This window comes from Neolamprologus brichardi, chromosome 23 (assembly GCF_056152115.1).
Source record: "Neolamprologus brichardi isolate AB-2024 chromosome 23, ASM5615211v1, whole genome shotgun sequence".
NCBI classification, from domain to species: Eukaryota; Metazoa; Chordata; class Actinopteri; order Cichliformes; family Cichlidae; genus Neolamprologus; species Neolamprologus brichardi.
Window position 1 is genome coordinate 17,198,841 of NC_142125.1, and position 20,618 is coordinate 17,219,458.

Here is a 20,618-nt window from a genome sequence, read left to right on the forward strand (position 1 = left end):
ATCTGTAAGATGACATCAATCAAAGCAGCCGGCAAAAGATTAAAAACAACAAATTGTCAGATAATTAACAATTATTCCAGACACAGATGATAAAATTTGTTTTTTTGTAAATAATCATCATTTACTAAGAGTGAATTACTCCATTAAGCAATCAAATTCTGTTTTGCTTTTTGTTTTGTTTTGTTTTTTCCTTTTTCTTTACATTATTGATACTTAAGACTATTAAAAACAATTTAGACAACACAGATAAGCATAAAATACCAGTTCACAGTGTTATAAACATTTGATCTAAAGTGACACAGCTGTCATCCTAAACTGACAGCTTTTGCAACCATTATATTGAATCTGTTCGGAGTTCTTATCAGGCTCAGAAAAGCTTTATTTTTAATGTTTTTACACATTTATTTACACACACACACAGTGTGTCTGATCTCATTCCAGAATGTTCAGGAAGCAGGAATAGTCACTGCTTTTTTCCACCTGGGTTACTTTAGTTTTTTACAAGGCTAGTGTAGACATTGTTACCAACATGAATCACTTCAGACTGATACAAGATGCTACTTGGAGAGCAATGTTGATGCTTAAAATAACAATAAAAACCAGTCTTCATACCTGCAGTCTGTTCCTGAACACGTGACTGTGCTAGTGTTTGGTTTCTGTCTGGTCAAAGAAAATCTGCCTGCAGCAAAGCAGCCCAAACATCCTGGAGCATCGTCTGTGCATCCTGGGAAATTGAGCTCCTTTAGCAGATCTGCTTTTTGTCCCTACCCAGAAAATTATTAGGGAAAACTTGTTCATGAACAAAACAAACAAAATAGTCTAATTCTGCTTGTTCCACAGATTTGAATGAGTTTGAGGAGATTTCTGGAGGTTTATTGTTGATGTGATCATGACTCTGATTTTTGATTGACTGTGATGCAGTTATTTAGTTTATGTTCACGTTAAAAATAATTGAATACAGATGCTTTTAGAATCACCCCCAAGTCATGGGTCAGCTGCTTGTTATGACCTCATTTTTCCCTGTATTTCTCCGAGTGGTTCTTGTCCCAGTTCTTCCATAGACGGTACTTCACATTGTTAAACGAGATGCTGGCTGAGGAAAGGTACTGCACTGATCGGGACATGGCGGCTCTGAAGGTCGGCGTTGTGGCTGTGATGATAAAAATCTGAAGACCCTGAAAACATAGAGCAGGAAAATAAAAGTTATTCACTTCTTTTTGCTTCCTTTGCTGAATATGTAGCCACGCACACACACACACACACACACACACACACACACACACATATATATATATATATATATATATATATATATATATATATATTAGGGGTGTGCAACAATACTCGTACTGATATTGAACCGTTCGATACAGTGCTTTCAGTTCGGTACGCATGTGTATCGAACAATACAGAATTTTAAATTTATTTTATCAACTTTTCTTCTGTCGATGCTGTCTGTGTTGAGAGCTCAGTGGATCTGCGTTCGACTACTCCGCCTAGGCTGCACTGTCGAGCGCAGATCCACTGAGCGCAGCGCAGGCTAGCCAGACAGAAGTTAAGCTCGTTGCAACGTGGCAACTGCCTCAACACTAGCCGAAATTGAACCTCCACCACCCTCATTCAGATCTGGCGTTTGGAACTATTTTGGTTTTCATGTGAAGTATGACCCTGATGGTAAGCGCGTCATGGACAAAAGTAAAACAGTATGTCGGATGTGCCACGCAATGCTCAATTACATTGGTGGGAACTAGTGCGTTAGCGCGGTTAGCTCGTTAACGTGTTGATGCTGTCCAGCCCCACCCACAGGGTGATCCGTGGTAACTCATTAATGGAGATTTGCCGCGTTATGGCGTTAATGTCATTTTAACAAGATTAATGCTGACAGCACTAGTGGGAACACAACGAATATGACTGCACATTTACGCCAACATCATCCTGGTGCAAAGACAAGTGGAAGCAGACAAAAGCAACAAGCACGCGTGCTACAAACTTTACCCGAGTCATTTAGACAGCCGTTAGCACGTGATTCTCCTTATGGGGACCTGATATGTTTAATATGCTGCTAAGAAGATTATTAAAATCAAAAATCAAAAATTTTCCTTGAAGCAAAGCACAAAACACAAACACATTCAGTGGACATAAAAAGTGCACACACCCCTGTATAAATGCCGTGCTTTTGTGTTGTTAAAAATAAATCACTCCAAAACTTTTAATGTGATAAATAACAATAATAAAATAATACGATAAGCTGATTGTATAACCCTTGAAGAACCTTTTGATTTAATCTCTCAGTTGAAGTTATAAAATCAGCCGGTAGAGTCTTACCTGTGTGGTTGTGCAGAGGCAGAACAAAATGCTGAAGACCAGGTTCATTTTTCCTGAAGTGACGAGGACCAGATACCCAAAAACCCAGGACACACCCAGTAACACAGCCAGAGTGAAGCATTCAAGGAAACTCTTCCTGAAGCAGGACTTCCTGGTTGCTTTAAGTGAGACATAAACCAGCAGGATGATGTTGTAGATCAAGATCAGGCCAACTGGAAGGAGGAAACCCCAAAACAAAGGTTTCTCAAAGCTGAAGTGTTTGTTCTTATCCAGCGCTGCCAGCCAGCAACTTTAGTGACATGAAAAAGAATTATACAAATAATATGAATAAATAACTTTGTCTAAACTTTGATCAAAACGAAAAGGAATTATAATAAAGTTTGTAAAGATAAAAAAAATAAATTACAAAAGCTGTATAGGTACATCGAAAAGAATGGTTGTATCAAACTGAACATCTTTTAGTAGCATCATACAACAACAACAACAACACTGTAATATTGGTAAAAATGTGACTTTTGTTCATTTTGAAGTACAGGTCTGTCTAAAGTAGATAAATGTGGTTTGTGTGATTACCCACAATTCCTCCTGTCTGTATCCCAGAGGATTGTCCACTCTGTAGGTCACCCCCAGTGTGATGCCCATGAACAAGGCTGGCACTCCTAACACAATAATTCATTAATTGGGACAGAGTGAAGGGTTTTCAAGAATAAACAGCTTGTCAGATTTAAGTCCCCACTTTATAAATGTTTTACCCCATCCCAGAGCCATGCCCAGCAGAGTCCAGTGAGGTGGTAGACTGCGGCGTATTTTCTGAATCAGGATCTGAGTACCATTCACGCTGTTCCACATGAAGGTGGCCATCAGGAGGAAGTGCAGCAGAGCCGCTACAGCCGTACACGAACCGCGGTCTGGTTCTATGCGTTCATCCGAGTCAAGGAAGTCGTTGGTCCGATCGTCAGTCTGCACCTCAATGTCAATTTGTCTGCTGGAGTTTTGGACTCCAGAGACAAAGGTGATGATGAAGGCCAGCAGGCTGAAGTAGATGCACAGCCGAGATATCAGGGTTTTCTTCTGTTCATTCTGAAAACTACAGATGAAAATGAAAAAGTCACACATGATAATATGAAGTCTTACAGGAAAACTGTAAAAGAATAGAAATACACGGGAATGTAATTTTAAATATGACATAAAAAAATTATCAATTAATAAAAGGCTGAAAACAAGATTGTGATGTTGCAAAAATTAATTGCTATTTTTGTCATACAAAGTAAAAATCTCTTTAAAATGTTTGACTTTTCTCAAAACAATAAATTGCATTCATGTTATTTCTTTAAATGTTATTATTATTATTATTATTATTATTATTACCTTTTTTCTCTGTTTTCTTTCATTCTAAAATATTAATAAATATCTTTTTTTTGTTTGTTTTTATTTTATATATAATTCAGACCTCCTTCGTTTTGTTTGTTGACACTTTTGGCAGCAGTTACAGTCTTGAGTTTGTTTGTGTAATTATGATTCCACAAGCTTTGCTCACCCGATTGAGAGATTTTCTGAAATTCTTCTTTGCAAATACTCTCAAACTCACTCTGTTTTTTTTCCTCCTTAGATTTAAGTTAAAGGGGAGATATAATCTAAGGACATTTGGTCAGACCTTGGGTATCCTCTGGAACCTAGTGGTGATTGAATGATGGTGTTATTTTCCAATTATTTTTCCCAGGGCAACAAACTGTGTTGGTTTCACATCAAGGAGAACCCAGGAGCAATTTGTCCTTCTGTTTAACTTCAGCATCCAGACCAGAAATCTAATTTATCTACTTTGAGAAGGTAAGATTGGACCACGCATGACCATTAGGGTAGTAGTAGAAGGATCCTAAAACTATTAAAATATTACATTGTAAAAATGTGGAGAAAAGTTCTAGAAATAATTTAAAAATATTAAAAATAAAATATCTAGATTTATGGCTCAGTTTTTGTCATACCAATTTTTTTTGACCAATTTTGACTCTGTAGCTAACACTTCTGTTTCTAACATGTTTGCTGCATGTTAGTTGCAGTCAAATACATTTTAACTTGTTAGATAACTACACCTTTTTGTCAAATGACACATAAAAACAGAGGTGGGGTGGTCTAGTCTTACATTTCTTTAATGTTATAAATGATCGTCACAATCAAACCCAGAAAAGAAAGAGAGAGTCCCACGATGGAGATGGCACCCAGAGCTTCTGCATACTCGTAGTTCTCTCTGAATGACTGAAACACAGACATGATCAAAAGTCTCACTAAATATCTGTAATTTGCAATTGTTGATGAAGAATCAACAAACTGTGGCTTCATCTTTCAGTCTGCCGAGTTGTGATACTCACCCAGAGAGCAGCAAAGTTGGTGGTGTGGTTACAGAAACATTTCATTAGTCCATCTGAAGTGTTTCCTTTAGAGCAGCCGCTGGTGCTCCAGTCCTTCTGACTGTAGTTCCAGAAAACGCAGGAGAAGTCGTACAGAGACGTCCCACTGATGTTCTGAAACAGGAGCGCACAGACAGCCCTTTAATTTAGATCATTTAGACTTAACACATATTTTTAGTGCAGTTTGTTTGCTTTTCTTTTGTTTTGTTAACACTATTGATATTTTTCTTACAGTATTTGTGTTTGCTTTGAATCAATTCTGATATTGTATATTTGATATCAACATGACATCATTGTATTTTAACATACAGATTGTTAAAGGTAACACATCTACAACATATTTTTTATTATAATATCCTGGCAAAAATCCTTCCACTCCATACAGAACTAACATGCATAACATGCAAACTTTTTCTGCAGTACCTACAACTTAAAGCATTTAAATCCATTCCTCACACGAAAACAAGAAACCAAAACCCATTCTCAACAATATACAGAACAACATATACAGACTGGACAAGTTAGCTTTTGTGACCAATTTTACCCCATTAACAGCAGGAGGAACTGCAGCTGTGCTAAAGACATTAAATTATAACCAGCAGACATCAGTCATTAGATTTATATATGAATGAAGATACTGGATTTCTTACTCTTGGTCTGAACAACATCTCCACATGTTGTGGCACCATGTTGGGTTCCTGCCCTCTGATGCTGGCTGACAGGACCCTTATGGTGGCCCGTCGCCTCATGTAGTGTTTTGAACGAAAGAAACGATCGTTCTGATAGAGAACAAAACCCAGAGAGACGTTCAAGTCTGTTTGACGACTTCTGACATCTTCGCCTAACATGAGAGAAAAGAATCCACTGCTATTAGTAAGAACTTTTTAAAATTAGAGCATTTTTCAGCTTTAAAAAGACAGACTCACCTGGCGGGAATCGTATGTAAATGAGGGCATCAGCTATGAAACTGTTTTCCATCACGACCTGTGTTGCATTTGTGTTCAGATGAATTCTGTTGGGCAAAAAATTCCCAGAAATCCCTGTAGTGACAAGATGACTGCATGTCAGTGAACACATCAAAAATGTACAAATTTACTGTCGGTTCTTCAATTTTAAAGTGTAAGTTCAGATTAAAATTAAAGTTAAGAACAAATTTAAGATAATTTCTTCACAACACCATTTTTTGAAAACAAGGTCATTTCATTTTATTTTATCTGATTGGAGAAAGTAACTTGCTTCTAGTATCTCTTTGTAACTTTGAAGTAGTCTCGAAGAATTGAACTCTAATCCTGACATTTGAAATGTTGAGCACTACTTTTTAAATCTTGATGAATTTGACAATTTTATTGCTTTTTTTATTTTTCAGCAGAGCAATAAAGAACCACCAGCCATGGACTTCAGCCATAAAAATATTCTTGGGAGCTGTCCCACAGAAGAGTTCAGATCATATTTATTCAATGGCAAATTAACTGGATCAAAGTGATACTAGTTGACAAAAGCAGACAGAATCTCGGGTAGATTCTTATCTTCATCTTTAGTTTCTGAGGACTTTATCAAGTTTTTTTTTTATTGTTGTTTTCTGTGTTTTGAGTCTGAAAAAATACATTATTACATGCAAATTTAGAGAGTGAGGCCAAGTTATTTACATCATTAAGTTGAGTTCAGGTTTATAATCCTCCCACAAGTTTGGAGGTCTCAAAACTATTTTGTGTTTTCAGTCACGGTAAACATGAGTCCATCACACGTGTTAAAAATACAGCAATAAAAAGACTAAATAGTGAACAGGACACAGAGCACAACAACAATGGTAAAACCATCAAAGGACACAAACAAACTTGCTTTATACAGAAGATAAGAAATCACCACAGCTGGACTTTAGAGCCGTCAACTGGGCAAACATGTCAACCTTGAGAGTTCACTCAAGAGTTCAACTGCTGAAAGTAAAGTAGAAATCATAACCTGGTTAATAAACTACAAAGTAGAAGCCAACCTGGTCTCTCCGGCGTTCAAATCTTTGCTTTTAGATCTGTCAGTTACATTATTTGATTAAACCTGCAGGTATTTGCTTTAGAATGCTTTATAATTTAATAAAAACCAGTCCACGGGATGATCACTGCTGTTCGACACAGTTTCTTACTGACCTCTGAGAGAGGTGAACTGGACTCCGTGAGTGTCTGTAGCAGGGATCTGTGCCGACTGGACCACCAGGTTCGGCTGAACCACTTGAGATTGAGATGTATTTTGACTGAGGCTGAGGTTCACTGAGAGCTGGTCCAGAGTCACCGTAAGCCTGGACATAAAAAAAAAGACCCCCCCCCCCCCCCCAAAAAAAAAAAAAACAACAACAAAAAAACCCAACAAATAATAATAAAACAAACAAACACAGAAACACAAAACATTGTTTGTCTTAATCAGATTTGTAGTTTCTAATATTATAATGGATTGCATTTATATAGCGCTTTTCGGGGCCCTCAAAGCACTGTACAATTCCACTATTCATTCACTCACTGGTGGAGGTAAGCTACAGTTGCCCTGGGGCGCACTGACAGAAGCGAGGCTGCCATATTGCGCCATCGGCCCCTCTGGCCATCACCAGTAGGCGGTAGGTGAAGTGTCTTGCCCAAGGACACAACGACCGAGACCGTCGAGCCAGGGCTTGAACCGGCAACCTTCCAATTACAAGACGAACTGCCAACTCTTTGAGCCACGATCGCCCCAGTATATAATATTGAGTTGTACCAGTCCATTTTTGGCTTACCGCTCCCCCTGAACTATAAGTGTCAGTTTAGAGCTTCAACTTTACCTTTATTACTTTCATCTCAAAAGGAAACTCACCTGAATACCACAGATATTTAAGGTCTAATGAGAATATTTACAATTGGAGGTCTGTACAGTTTGAATTGGAACAGGAAAGACTAAGACTGCTGACACTCTTAAAACAGTGTCACAGTGAAATATTTCTTTATACTGCTTCTTTAGCTGCTTAGACTGGTTGTTCGTCTAATATAGAAAAAAGTGAATTATCACTGAATATGAGTTAAATCTGGTTCACAGAACTTTAGGGAAATAGATACAGCTGATGTTAGCACTTTGGTCAAAGCTCCTTTGTATTTCAGTTTAACCTCAGCACTGCTAGCATGACTGTAGTTTCATGATGAATATTTTAATGATCTTTCCCATAGTGCCACCTTTACAGCAGTTTTTAACAGTCTTAGCTTCACTGCTGATGAGATTATTTATTTGTTTATTTACATATTTAGTTTACCCCAGAGTTGCGTTGTTTTCCTTGGTATCATCTGCTACAGTGGCGTTCAGCAGCTGACTGACTGTTGCTACTGCTGACACTCTGACACTCTGCACAGACACAAATATGAACTGAGATTAACATCTTACTTTCTTTTTTCCCCCTTACGATTTGCTGAATGTTTGTACCTCTGTGGCGTTTGCAGACAGCAGCAGTGTGTTGACAATCTCAGCCGCTGCTGTAACATTTTCAGCCGTCAGCTCTTCTGCTTTTGATGTCAGAATCTGAGTGCTGGTCGCCAGTGTCTCTAAATCAGCTGGACTTGTAAGCTGAGGTAAGAAAGACATGATTTTACTCATCTGGTTCTTTACTGAATCTGGAATCATCTGCATGTTACCTCAGAGCTGCATTTCTACAGGATTACCTCACTCAAACTTCAGCCATATGACACTTTCAATCTTTCTTCAGAAGAAAAAAAAACTGCTGTTCTTACATTTTTTTGTATGTCGCTGAGCGTCAGGTCACACTGGAAGATCTGTGGAGGGCTGAAACCTGGTGATCCATTCATGGACAAACATCTGGCTGAAGATTTAGATTTACCAGCTGAATGGAAATGGTGATAGAAAGATAAACATCAATACACTAGAGTCTACGTGAAGGAGTGATGTTGGACTGAAGGGAAGATGTGGATGACTTACTACCACTCGTCCCTACTTCACATTTTTCCTCAGAATACGCAAACCAGCCGATGGGTGTACGAGGGAACCTGAAGCCTCCTAACTGCTGCTCTTCGCAGAAGTTTTCTACGAAAAGTTTGTTAAAAATAAATATTTTTTCTGTTTGTTTTTTAAAATACTAGGAATTTTATTTGTTTTTAATCACAAAAGAAAAAAAAACTTTTAAATAATACATGCTGAACTTGATTTCAGGTTGTAGAAATCCTTACAGCTGGTACATTAGACATTTTGAGCAAATTATAGTTTTTGGTCTCTGGCATTCTCTCTTTCGTTCTCATCTGAATGTTTTTGACCCATCATACTCTAGTCGGTAAAACTTCATACCTTCTGAGCATGTTATTCCAGTCCATTCATCAGGACAGATGCAGACACCGTTCTCTGGTTTCCCTCCATTATCACATTTCAGGACAGTGGTGGTAGGAGGGGTAACCGTAGTTGGGGATATAGTGGTCGTAGTAGTATTAGCAGTAGTAATAGGTATAGTAGTTGAATTATAATGAGTGGTGTTTGCTGAAGGAATTGTTGTAGGATTAGGAGGTAAAGCACTGTTAGTGTATGGGCTCGTAGTACCAATTGTAGTAGGAGTACTGTAAGTAGCAATATTTGCATCAGTAGTTGAGTAGAAAGTAGCAGTAGTGTTAGTGTAAGGAGTAGTTGTATTAGTATCACTTGTAATAGTAGTCATAGAAGAATAGTGAGTAGTACTCATTTGATCAGTCATGGGGTTGGAGGTAGTATCAGTTATCTGACTAACAGTCGTATCAGGCCTGGTAAAATCTGTAGTTGTAAGAACAGGACTGGCACTAGCAGGAGGAGTTTCTGGATAATCTGGTGTTTCCAGGTCAGTGGTTGGAACTGTATCTTGTGTTGTGGTACTGAAATTAGAAGTATTAGATGAAGTGGTATTGTTAGGAACTGTTGTTATAGTAGTGATATCCCCTGGAGTTACAGTTGTAATGCTTTGTTCAGTAGTTATATTTTGTGCAGTAGTAGAATTATCAGGAACATCAGTAGGAAGTAGTGCAGTAGTAGCAGTATCAGGGATGTCTGTTGTTGTAGTTAACCCTGCTCCAGCTGTGAAGGAGGCTAAAGGAACAGCTGTGGGAAACACACAAGAAGGGCAATGATCAGTTAGTTCATTAAAAGCGCTATGAATGCTGATACTTAGCACGTATGGTTTTCATTATACCTGATCTTAGTATGTCATCATTAGTGTTGGGAAGGTTACTTTTAAAATGTATTCCACTACAGATTACAGAATACATGCCCCAAAATATATTTTGTAACATATTCTGTTACGTTACTCAATGAGAGTAACGTATTCTGAATACTTTGGAATACTTAATATATTATCATGCTTTTTACAACTACATGAATGTACTATTGTTGTGTGATTTATTACTAATATTGAAGGTTACTCGCCATACCAATACCAACTACATTTTTAAATCTTAACCTCCTAGGACCTGGCGTCCACATATGTGGACATCACATTTTCAGTTGTCTAGATCAAAGTACAAAATTTTGCTCTACAAGGCCTGATATCCACTTACAAGGACATTATACTGCCACTGTTCTATCGGAATTTAAAACAAATGTCCTCATATGTGGATCTAATTTTTCTCAGAAACAAAAATCATGTAAAATATATATATATATATATATATATATATATATATATATATATATATATATATATATATATATATATATATATATGGAAATTCTTTGTTTTTACATTCATCAGGTCCCAATCAGCCCAAATAGCAAAGAGAAATTAAAAATGCATGCCATGAAAGAGTTCGGGTCTTAGGAAATTAATATAAGGTGGACATTAGGTAAGACTGCACTTTTTGCAGCGATCTTGTATAGAAAACTATTCCGCGCGGATATAACACAGGTCCGTGGCTCCGAACCGCAGTAAAGGGACTTCTGGCTAATACGTCGGGTTCCGTGTTGGGCTTGTAGCTGAAAACTACCTTTACTTTGTTGTCTGGGTCAACTTTTTTTTCCAACAGTGTCTTTATTTATTTTGAACATAGCAGTGTACATATCTATGAAACGTAACAAAACAAGAAGCTAAACTTACAGAAACTACAAGCTACATATACTGCCTTTATACACATAACACCATATAGGAGAGGATGAGAAAAAAAACCCCAGTAACGACAAAACTACAAAAACAACACACAAAAGCAAAACAAACAAACAAGGGAAAGAAAAAAAAAGAAAAGGGGGGAATAACTGTGTGCATCTCCCATAAATTATGCACCCTCACAGGTATATGTTAAATGTAAATTAGAAAGTAGTTGTTCAATGTCAAGCAATAAACATATTCCCAAATGGCCAGCAGAGGGCCACCTATGAATCCTTCCCAAATATTTCCACCAAGTGGGGCAAGTCTTTACTAGCAAGGAAGTTTTTGAAGGGGCCCCAGATGCTATCAAAGTATCGCCGCTTACCCCTGATTGCGTAGGTGATCTTTTCTAAGGGCAGGGTAGATGTTAACTCTGGAATCCATTTACTTCTTCTCGGTCTATCTAGCTCTTTCTGAGTAATGGCAATCACTCTCTTAGCCATCAGCAGCCCTATGTCTAAAAATAAGCTATGTTTCCTTGTTATATTACAGTTAGCTGGATAGATGCCCAGCAAAAAAAGTTTTGGTTCTAAATGCAGTTTTATTTCTAATATTTCTTCAGTACATTGTTTCACTTCTTCCCAGAATTTCCTAATTTCAGGACACTGCCACAAACAATGGAGAAGTGTGCCCTTTTCCTCGTCGCATTTTATACAAACATCTGGAATGGTACTGTAGAAAGCATTAAGTTTGACTGGAGTCATATACGTACGCATTAACCAACTGTACTGCAAGAGATTTAAACGAGTGTTCACTGTTTGTGATTGTGCCCTGGCGCAAGCCCTCTCCCACTCTTCAAGGGAGATATTCTCCTATAAGTCTTCTCTCCAGGATTCAAGCTGTCTGGGTCAACTTTGCTAGCGAGAGACAGAGAGAGGTGTTGAAATACTGCTCCAACAAACTTATTGTTTTGGAGGAAAACACGAACACAGTGTACAGTTGAGTCTTAACAGCTTACTTACAACTGGGCTCGTCAGGCACTCTTTTTGGCTGCAGTGGTTATTATTATGTTCACATGCTTCATACATGCCATGCCTGTAACACTCTGCCTATTGCCTTCATATTAAACAATGCAGCTGTGACTGACTTTACAGTTACGTCTGTGACAGTAACAGTGACTGTGACACACTGAATACACACAGTATAAGCTGAAGTCCATACACTGACCAGAGCTTCAAGAACAGCAGCTGTCGGAGGTCAATATATGTATAACAAAACAATAACAACACTTTAAAACGTCTCCAGATGGGAAGACAGTATCAGCAATGTATCCTGACTTTATGTGTGGACAGATTTTACTGTTCACGTGGATCAGAAGAAATGTAAAATTAAAAAACAAAAAAATGAATAAATACCTGACCTTTCAGGGGCTCCGTATATTCTAACTAGTTTATAATACTCATTAATTTTGTATTCATTAATAATGAACTTAGACATAACACATTATCAGTATTATTCTCTTATTCATGCTTATATGAAATCGATGCTTGTATTATGTTTGAGAAGAGCAACAAAAAACAATAAATTTTATCCTAAGCTGTCTGTGTAACTTAATAGATCATACATATAAACTTTATTTGAAAACTCAAAATGAGAGAGTTATTGTGCAATTATGACCTCCTGACTCAACAAACTAATGGCTCTGGTAATGTCAGAAACCGAGAAGCTCAGTTTTTCTTACCCAGAGTGAAAACAAGCCAAATCCAGCTGTCCATGATGATGAGCAGCTGCAGATCAGGTTTCCTGAGTCGTCACAGTCCAGTTTGTTAAAAGTTTTAAAGATCCTGTTGCTGTGGGAGTCTGTGTGAAAACACCCAGTTCCAGTGCTTCAAAAGGAGCCACTGATAAAATAATAATGAACATCAAAGCAGCTCAAAGGTTCATTTTAACTGCTGCAGGCATCTTTCCAATGCCAAAGTTTATGGCTTCTTTGTTTTATCTGACGTTTATTTCAGTTTATATTACTTGTTGGTTGCATTGTCTGTTTATTAATGACTCACTTGTAAATGCTGGACTTTGAACTGCACTCAGCAGAAGAGAGCAGAGTTTTAACTGGAATGCTGAAACCACTGATGTGGTCTTATCAGCACGACAATGGGATTCTTCTCTTAGTGCCCGGTGCAGCCCACAGTAGTCATGTCTGATTCTTGAAGGCTGTGACTCAAGTTGTGAAACAACTTTAGCTTTCATTCTTTGAATGGATGTGGCAACTCCACTAGAGTGTGGTCTAGTTCACTGAAGTAATCTTCAGGGCCTTGATCTCAGTTATCTGGATCAAAATGTTTAGCTACAAGTTCAAGCACTTAATCCTCTAGGCTCTATGGTGGCCATTTGTGGCCACTTCACTTTTCGTTTTTCAACCATTTTTGCTGTGTTAATGCAAATGGAATTAAACTTCCAAAGGGTCTAGATTTTTTCTGATTTTTATTTTTATTTTTAACTTCAGCTGCTTAAATATATCAATAATATACACTATACATCAAATTGTTACTCTTGGCTCTATTGTGGCTATTTTTGGCCAGTTGAAACCCATTATAACCACTTTTTTTGATTCCTTGTTATTGACAGTACTAAATCATGCAATTTAGGTAAAATTGCTTTCATTCTAAACTTGACACATGAAAATTGTAGTTTTTAATGTTTTTTACCAAATAACATAATTTACCATTTTTGGCCAAACAAGCAATTTCATGTAATATTCTTAGTTTCCAATAAGGAAACTGATGGCTTAACACACTCGAATGGACCAATAGAATGACACAATTTTGACATAGGTTTGATCTTAAGGATCTAATAGTTTGTGTTTGTGCATGACATTGTAGCACAAACATGTATTTGCAAGATAGACTGGAATAAATTATGATGCATCAAACATTACACAGGCTGCAGTGAATTTCTGTAGATGCAGGCTATTGAGCTTTGAGGTTCCCAGTCAAACGTAGCTTTGAAGCACATGCTAAAAGCACTTTTACTGATGTATTTTTCATAAAAAGAGACCATACCCAAAATATTAACACTCAAACGACCAAGAAAAACCAAAACTCAATCACAAGACATTTTGCAGAGTTCAAACCTGCAGCTGCAGCGTAGCCTGGAGTTTATGCAGGTGCAGACAGTGCTTTGTATGATCTGGTCAGAGAGCAAGGACAGCAAGCAGTTCTCTGCCCTTGAAGAAAAGACATCTGCCCAAGATGAAGAAAACGTCCTCTCCAGAAGATGAGGGGACAATCTCCAAAGAGGCTGCATCACCGCTGATGATGAGTACTAGCCAATGCCTGAATCCTCTTCTTTGAGGGAGGATTGGGGTTGGGGTCATGGAGGTGGAGGCCGAGCAGCTGATGGAAAAGAACATAGAAGCATTTTCTGAGAACGAGGAGCCGGCGTCTGAGTGGATCCCTCATGAAAGGAAAACCATGTGGGTCCCACTACTGAAGAGAGACTGCTCTACAATCCAGTAACCACTGGTATCAAACCAGGGCTCATCCTTTATGCAGTTCCCTTCATTAGCAGCCTGAGATCTATTTTTGACTTTTTAATGACAAAGGAGATCTTTTAGCTGCTGTGCACCCTTACAAACCTGCACGGGAGGCGAAGGTGTGAGGATTAGAGGATTATAGATGAAGTGGAAATGTGAGCCTACATCAGAATAAAGCAATACATAACATGTGGGATGACAACACTGAAAGCTCTCTGGAAGTAAAAAAGGGAAAGGGGTTCAGACTCAAACTGACAGAGGAGCTCCAAGGACAACGTCTTTACTTCGGTAACCTTGGCAGAGGAACTCCTCAGATGAAAGCTCCTTCAGTTGCAACAGAGGAATATTTTGTTGCCTGTCTTTGGCTTCACCAAAACTACCACGGCGATATCCCAAATGCCAAAGCAATGGAGGAATGTGCTTCTTTTGACCACAACACACAGGGAACCAGCAGATCCCTGTGTGTGATGGGGAATAGAGGAAGCCTGGAAGCAAGAAGCAATCCTGGACTACAGTAGGCACAAATACAGCTTGAATAACTTAGAGAGGATGTTGGCAACTCGAGTTGTTGAAGGAAAACTAACTGATGGCTGCTGGCTCTTTTCTCCAATCTCCTGGATGTCTTGGGATATGATGCCTTTGTCCCATCAGAAACAATTTCACAGAAGTGGGGGAGTCCTCTACAACCTACAAATAAAGAGTGATCCCGGAAGAGCTGGGGCACATGCTGGTGACCTCAACAATTGCAAGACGGCCTTGTCCCTGATTCTCAGCCACTTCTGCCATTGATCTCAAGATACAGTAGTCTGAACCAGAGTGTGACCCACACCCCACCAACAAAATGAGAAGAAGGTGCAAAAGGCGCACCTCCAAGATTGGAACAGCAGCCCCTTGCACCAGGTGTAGAAAGTGTGCCTACAAAAACCACTCTACTGTGGTTAGAACATCTTGCTGCTTGAGGATGCACACAGAAGCACACACACTGAAATATAAATTTTGATCATTTTTGTGGTCATATCAGTGGTTATTTGGTCATTAAATGGCCTTTCTGGCCACTAACACACCATGACTGATTTTCATTTTGGCCATTCATCCAAAAATAAATAAAAAAATAAAATAAAGTAAAAATAAATCATTGTTACAAGTTTCTGTAGTAATACGTAGTAAAACGTAATAATAAAACGTATGTGACTGGTATTCAAAGGGTATAATTTCTGAATTTGAGTTATATTTTGGTTTTCATGGCTAGGACCGGTGCTAATTTAAAAAATCAAGTCAATGAAAGTAGAAAAATGTTTTAATATATATTAATTTTATAGCATTTTGTGAATGTAAACAGGAGTTTCTATGTTTTTCTGTCACTCAAAAAAAAACAAACAATGATGCCCAAAAATCATTGATACTGTTAATTATTGCTATTCATCTAACCGCCATCATGGTTAGAACATAAATCAATTTGCATGTATTATTTGAAAAAAAAATTGGGACTTTATTTTTTCCATTTATGAGTTCTTAGGATTATGTGATCTAACTGGTATTTAAAGGGTTAAATTCTGAATTTGAATGAAATTTTGATTTTCATGACCAGCACTGATGCAAATGTGTGTATATATATATATATATATATATATATACTAACTATATAAACTGATGTTTTTTACATATATATATAAATAAACGCCCAGCACGCCCCTGCGGGCGGTTTATCCTTCAAGCTCGGGTCCTCTACCAGAGGCCTGGGAGCTTGAGGGTCCTGCGCAGTATCTTAGCTGTTCCTAGGACTGCGCTCTTCTGGACAGAGATCTCGGATGTTGTTCCCGGGATCTGCTGGAGCCACTCACCTAGCTTGGGAGTCACCGCACCTAGTGCTCCGATTACCACGGGGACCACCGTCACCTTCACCCTCCACATCCTCTCAAGCTCTTCTCTGAGCCCTTGGTATTTCTCCAGCTTCTCATGTTCCTTCTTTCTGATGTTGCTGTCATTCGGAACCGCTACATCGATCACTATGGCCGTCTTCTCATGTTTGTCTACCACCACTATGTCCGGTTGGTTAGCCACCACCATTTTGTCCGTCTGTATCTGGAAGTCCCACAGGATCTTAGCTCGGTCATTCTCCACCACCCTTGGGTGGTGTCTCCCATTTTGACCTCGGAACTTCCAGGCCATATTCGGCACAGATGTCTCAGGGGCATCTTTACACAGCCTGCACCTGGGGTCTTGCCTGGTGTGATAGACCCCAGCCTCTATGGATCTTGTACTCAGAGCTTGTTCTTGTGCTGCCATGATTAGTGCCTCTGTGCTGTCTTTCAGTCCAGCTTTGTCCAGCCACTGGTAGTATTTCTGGATATCAGCCACCTCCTCTATCTGCCGGTGGTACATACCGTGCAGGGGCCTGTCCTTCCATGATGGTTCCTCGTCTCCCTCCTCTTTCTTGGGTTTCTGCTGCCTGAGGTATTCACTGAGCACTTGGTCAGTTGGGGCCATCTTTGTGATGTATTCGTGGATGTTCTTTGTCTCACCCTGGACTGTGGTGCTGACACTCACCAGTCCCCGGCCCCCTTCCTTCCGCTTAGCGTACAGCCTCAGGGTGCTGGACTTGGGGTAAAACCCTCCATGCATGGTAAGGAGCTTTCTTGTCTTTATGTCAGTGGCTTCATCTCCTCCTTTGTCCAACTTATTATACCAGCTGGGTACCTGATCACGGGCAAGGCGTAGGTGTTGATAGCCCGGATCTTGTTCTTACTGTTCAGCTGACTCCTCAGGACTTGCCTGACCCTCTGCAGGTACTTGGTGGTTGCAGCTTTCCTAGCTGCCTCTTCATGGTTCCCATTCGCCTGCGGGATCCCCAGGTACTTGTAACTGTCCTCTATGTCTGCAATGTTGCCTTCTGGTAGCTCGATCCCCTCAGTTCTGACTACCTTCCCTCTCTTTGTTATCATCCGACTACACTTCTCCAGCCCAAATCCTCTTATCCTGGTATGTGGATCAGTGAATCGATGTCTTGTTCACTCTTGGCATACAGCTTGATGTCATCCATGTACAGGAGATGGCTGACAACTGCTCCGTTCCGTAGTCGGTATCCGTAGCCAGTCTTGTTAATGATCTCACTGAGGGGGTTCAGGCCTATGCAGAACAGCAGTGGGGACAGAGCATCTCCTTGGTAGATCCCGCACTTGATAGTGACTTGTGCTATGGGCTTGGAGTTGGCCTCTAGTGTTGTACACCACATCCCCATTGAGTTCCTGATGACGGCTCTTAGGGTCCTGTTGATATTGTACAATTCTAGGCATTCCAATATCCAGCTGTGAGGCATTGAGTCATAGGCCTTCTTGTAATCAATCCAGGCAGTGCAGAGGTTGGTCAGCCTGGTCTTGCAGTCTCGGCTGACTGTTCTGTGTACCAGTAGCTGGTATTCTTGCCAATCCCTTTCTGTGCCCCGCTCATGTATTGACCCATGTGCCTGTTCATCTTAGCCGATATGATGCCTGACAGGAGGTTCCATGTAGTACTGAGGCAGGTTATTGGTCAGTAGTTGGATGGGACCGGTCTTCTTGGGGTCATAGCCATTCCGGGTGTCTCTCGTCAACTAGCAGCTGGTTCATTTGTGCTGCCAGATGCTCGTGGAGTCAATGCAGTCAGCTTCTTCAGCCAGTAGGTGTGAACAATGTCGGGAACTGGTGCTGTCCAACTCTTCATACTAGAGACCCTTGCTTGGATGTCTGCCACCGTGATGTTACTGGACCCTGTTCAGGGAGGTTGCTATGGTCTGCCCTCAGATCCACTAGCCACTGAGCATTGCCGTTATCGGTTGCGTCCTTCTCCCAATATATATATATTAGGGGTGCAACGATATTCGTATCGATATTGAACCGTTCGATACAGTGCTTTCGGTTCGGTACGCATATGTATCGAACAATACAAAATTTTTAATTCATTAGATCAACTTTCCTTCTGACGATGCTGTCTGTGTTGAGCGCTCAGTGGATCTGCGCTCGACAGTGCAGCCTAGGCGGAGTAGTCGAACGCAGATTCACTGAGCGCAGGGCAGGCTAGCAAGACAGAAGTTAAGCTCTCCTTGCAACATGGCAAATTGAACCTCCCCCACCCTAATTCAGATGTGGCGTTTGGAACTATTTTGGTTTTCATGTGATGTATGACCCTGAAGGTAAGCGCGTCATGGACAAAAGTAAAACAGTATGTCGGATGTGCCACGCAATGCTCAATTACATTGGTGGGAACTAGTGCGTTAGCACAGTTAGCTCGTTAAAGTGTTGGCCGTCCAGCCCCACGCACGGGGTGATCTGCGGTAGCTCGTTAACGGAGATTTGCCGTGTTGTGGCGTTAACGTCATTTCAGATTAACGCTGACAGCACTAGTGGGAACACAACGAATATGACTGCACATTTACGCCAAAATCATCCTAGTGCAAACACAAGTGGAAGCAGACAAAAACAACAAGCACGCATGTTACAAACTTTACCCGAGTCATTTAGACAGCCGTTAGCACGTGATTCTCCTTATGGGGACCTGATATGTTTAATATGCTGCTGAGAATATACCCCAGAAGAAGCGTATAGTATAGCTTTTATAGCATTTTTTTTGTATCGAAAAGATATCGAACCGTGACACCAAAGTATCGAACCGAACCGTGAATTTTGTGTATCGTTGCACCCCTAATATATATGTGTGTATGTATATAGCCCCCCCCCCCCGTGAGAGGGGCCAACATGTGAGATTATTATATTATCTTATGCCATGTTATGCCCCTAATTAAAGATTGTGAAATCATTATGTAGTTTTAGTTTGCATTATTTTCCTGACTTTGAAGAAGGTGATAACTATTACATTTATTAAACTGATTTGTATTACATTAGACTGCTGATTTATTGTGAATGAATGATATTATTTTATGAGGCATGATACTGCTGCATTATAAGAAATACTTTTTTAAGAGAATCATGGCTTTATTTGTCTGATTAGAAAAGAACAGAACATACTGCACAGGAAGCCAAGATCATAACTTAGGCTCACTGAGAGAGAGAGAAAGAATGTGGATGCTTAGGTATTATGACTTTGGAGGGGGGCTGAAGCTATAAGAATGTGAGAAATGCTCAGACACTTCGGAGAGTCATGTAATTGCATGTCATTTGTAAAATGATTAGAAATGTGACACCAACGACCACCTCAACTTAAAAAAAGACACTGAACTTCTTCATACAAAACTGCTTGGCTGTTTAACTATCATTACAACAACAATAGTAGGTACAGATGACACTTCCATCACTCTCCAGTTCTCCCACAGCTTTATTTTACATTGCAGTGTCCCACCCCCATTTTGGTGCCACCTTATACCTTTCAAATGTACTCAGACTAGAACCTCTGTCTAAGGAGCTTTTAACCTTTATTTTATTGCTGCAGCTACCAGTGTCTTCCAGTCGGGTGATTCTCTGCTCTTCTTTCTTCGATCTCAGGGGTTAGACCACCCTTCAGTTGTTGCACAGATTAGGAGATTATTCTGCCCCGATTTTCAAACAAAGATCTGTGTATTCTGGGGTCACCGCTGTGTCCCCCTTTTTACCAAGATCCTCTCGAACCTCGTTGGTCTGGTGTTTCTGGATTTTCGCCAATCCCTTCATGGTTATTGCTGTGTTAATGGGATCCATCCTCTCGAGGTGACAAGTCGGAGCCCAAACACCATGACACTTCACCCCAGTTGCTGTCTTGGCAGTCTCTGTGTCTGTCTCTGCTGCAAAGGATCCTCGTCTCTGTGTGACCTCGTCTGGTGTCTGTTCCTTTCTCTGTAAGAGACAGAAAACCAAAACACCTCTCTTCCTAGCCTTAATAATCTAATGTTGTTATCCATTGTTCCTCTAGTGATTCAAAATCGGTTTAATTCAATTCAATTCAATTCAATTTTATTTATATAGCGCCAAATCACAACAAATGTCGCCTCAAGGCACATCATGTTCAGGATTTCCTGACCCAGGGACTTATTCTAATCATAATCTATGTATGTGTAAGCGTGTTTGCATTTAGCCCTCTGCACTCAAAGTCATTTCCTACAATTTATCAGTCTGGACATCACGCCGAACGAAGCTTACGACCTTCAGAAGACTGAGTGTCAACTCGAGCACATTTGCAATGTGTGTATGAAAATTATTATAACCGCTTAGCTTAGTAAAAGAAATAAAAAACAAATTAACCATTTTTAATTCTAACACATTATAAGCTTAAGTTTTACCATACCTAAATTATTAAACACACAAATAAAGTCATAAAAATATTCATAAAA

At 39.7% G+C, this 20,618-nt stretch overlaps 1 protein-coding gene across 1 annotated transcript; it reads right to left on the reverse strand.

Moving 5' to 3' along the window:
• Window positions 1–1,010: 1,010 nt before the first annotated feature.
• LOC102776907 (adhesion G protein-coupled receptor G7-like) lies at window positions 1,011–19,989 on the reverse strand. The gene is made up of 16 exons (XM_087835821.1): window positions 19,905–19,989; window positions 9,036–9,809; window positions 8,673–8,777; window positions 8,468–8,577; window positions 8,163–8,303; window positions 7,996–8,084; window positions 6,872–7,020; window positions 5,657–5,770; window positions 5,381–5,571; window positions 4,692–4,844; window positions 4,466–4,578; window positions 3,863–3,902; window positions 3,078–3,396; window positions 2,903–2,984; window positions 2,326–2,614; window positions 1,011–1,175 (listed from the first exon to the last, which is right to left on the reverse strand). The coding sequence occupies exons 1-16, from the start codon at window positions 19,987–19,989 to the stop codon at window positions 1,011–1,013; spliced, it is 2,919 nt and encodes a 972-aa protein (XP_087691947.1).
• Window positions 19,990–20,618: the final 629 nt, after the last annotated feature.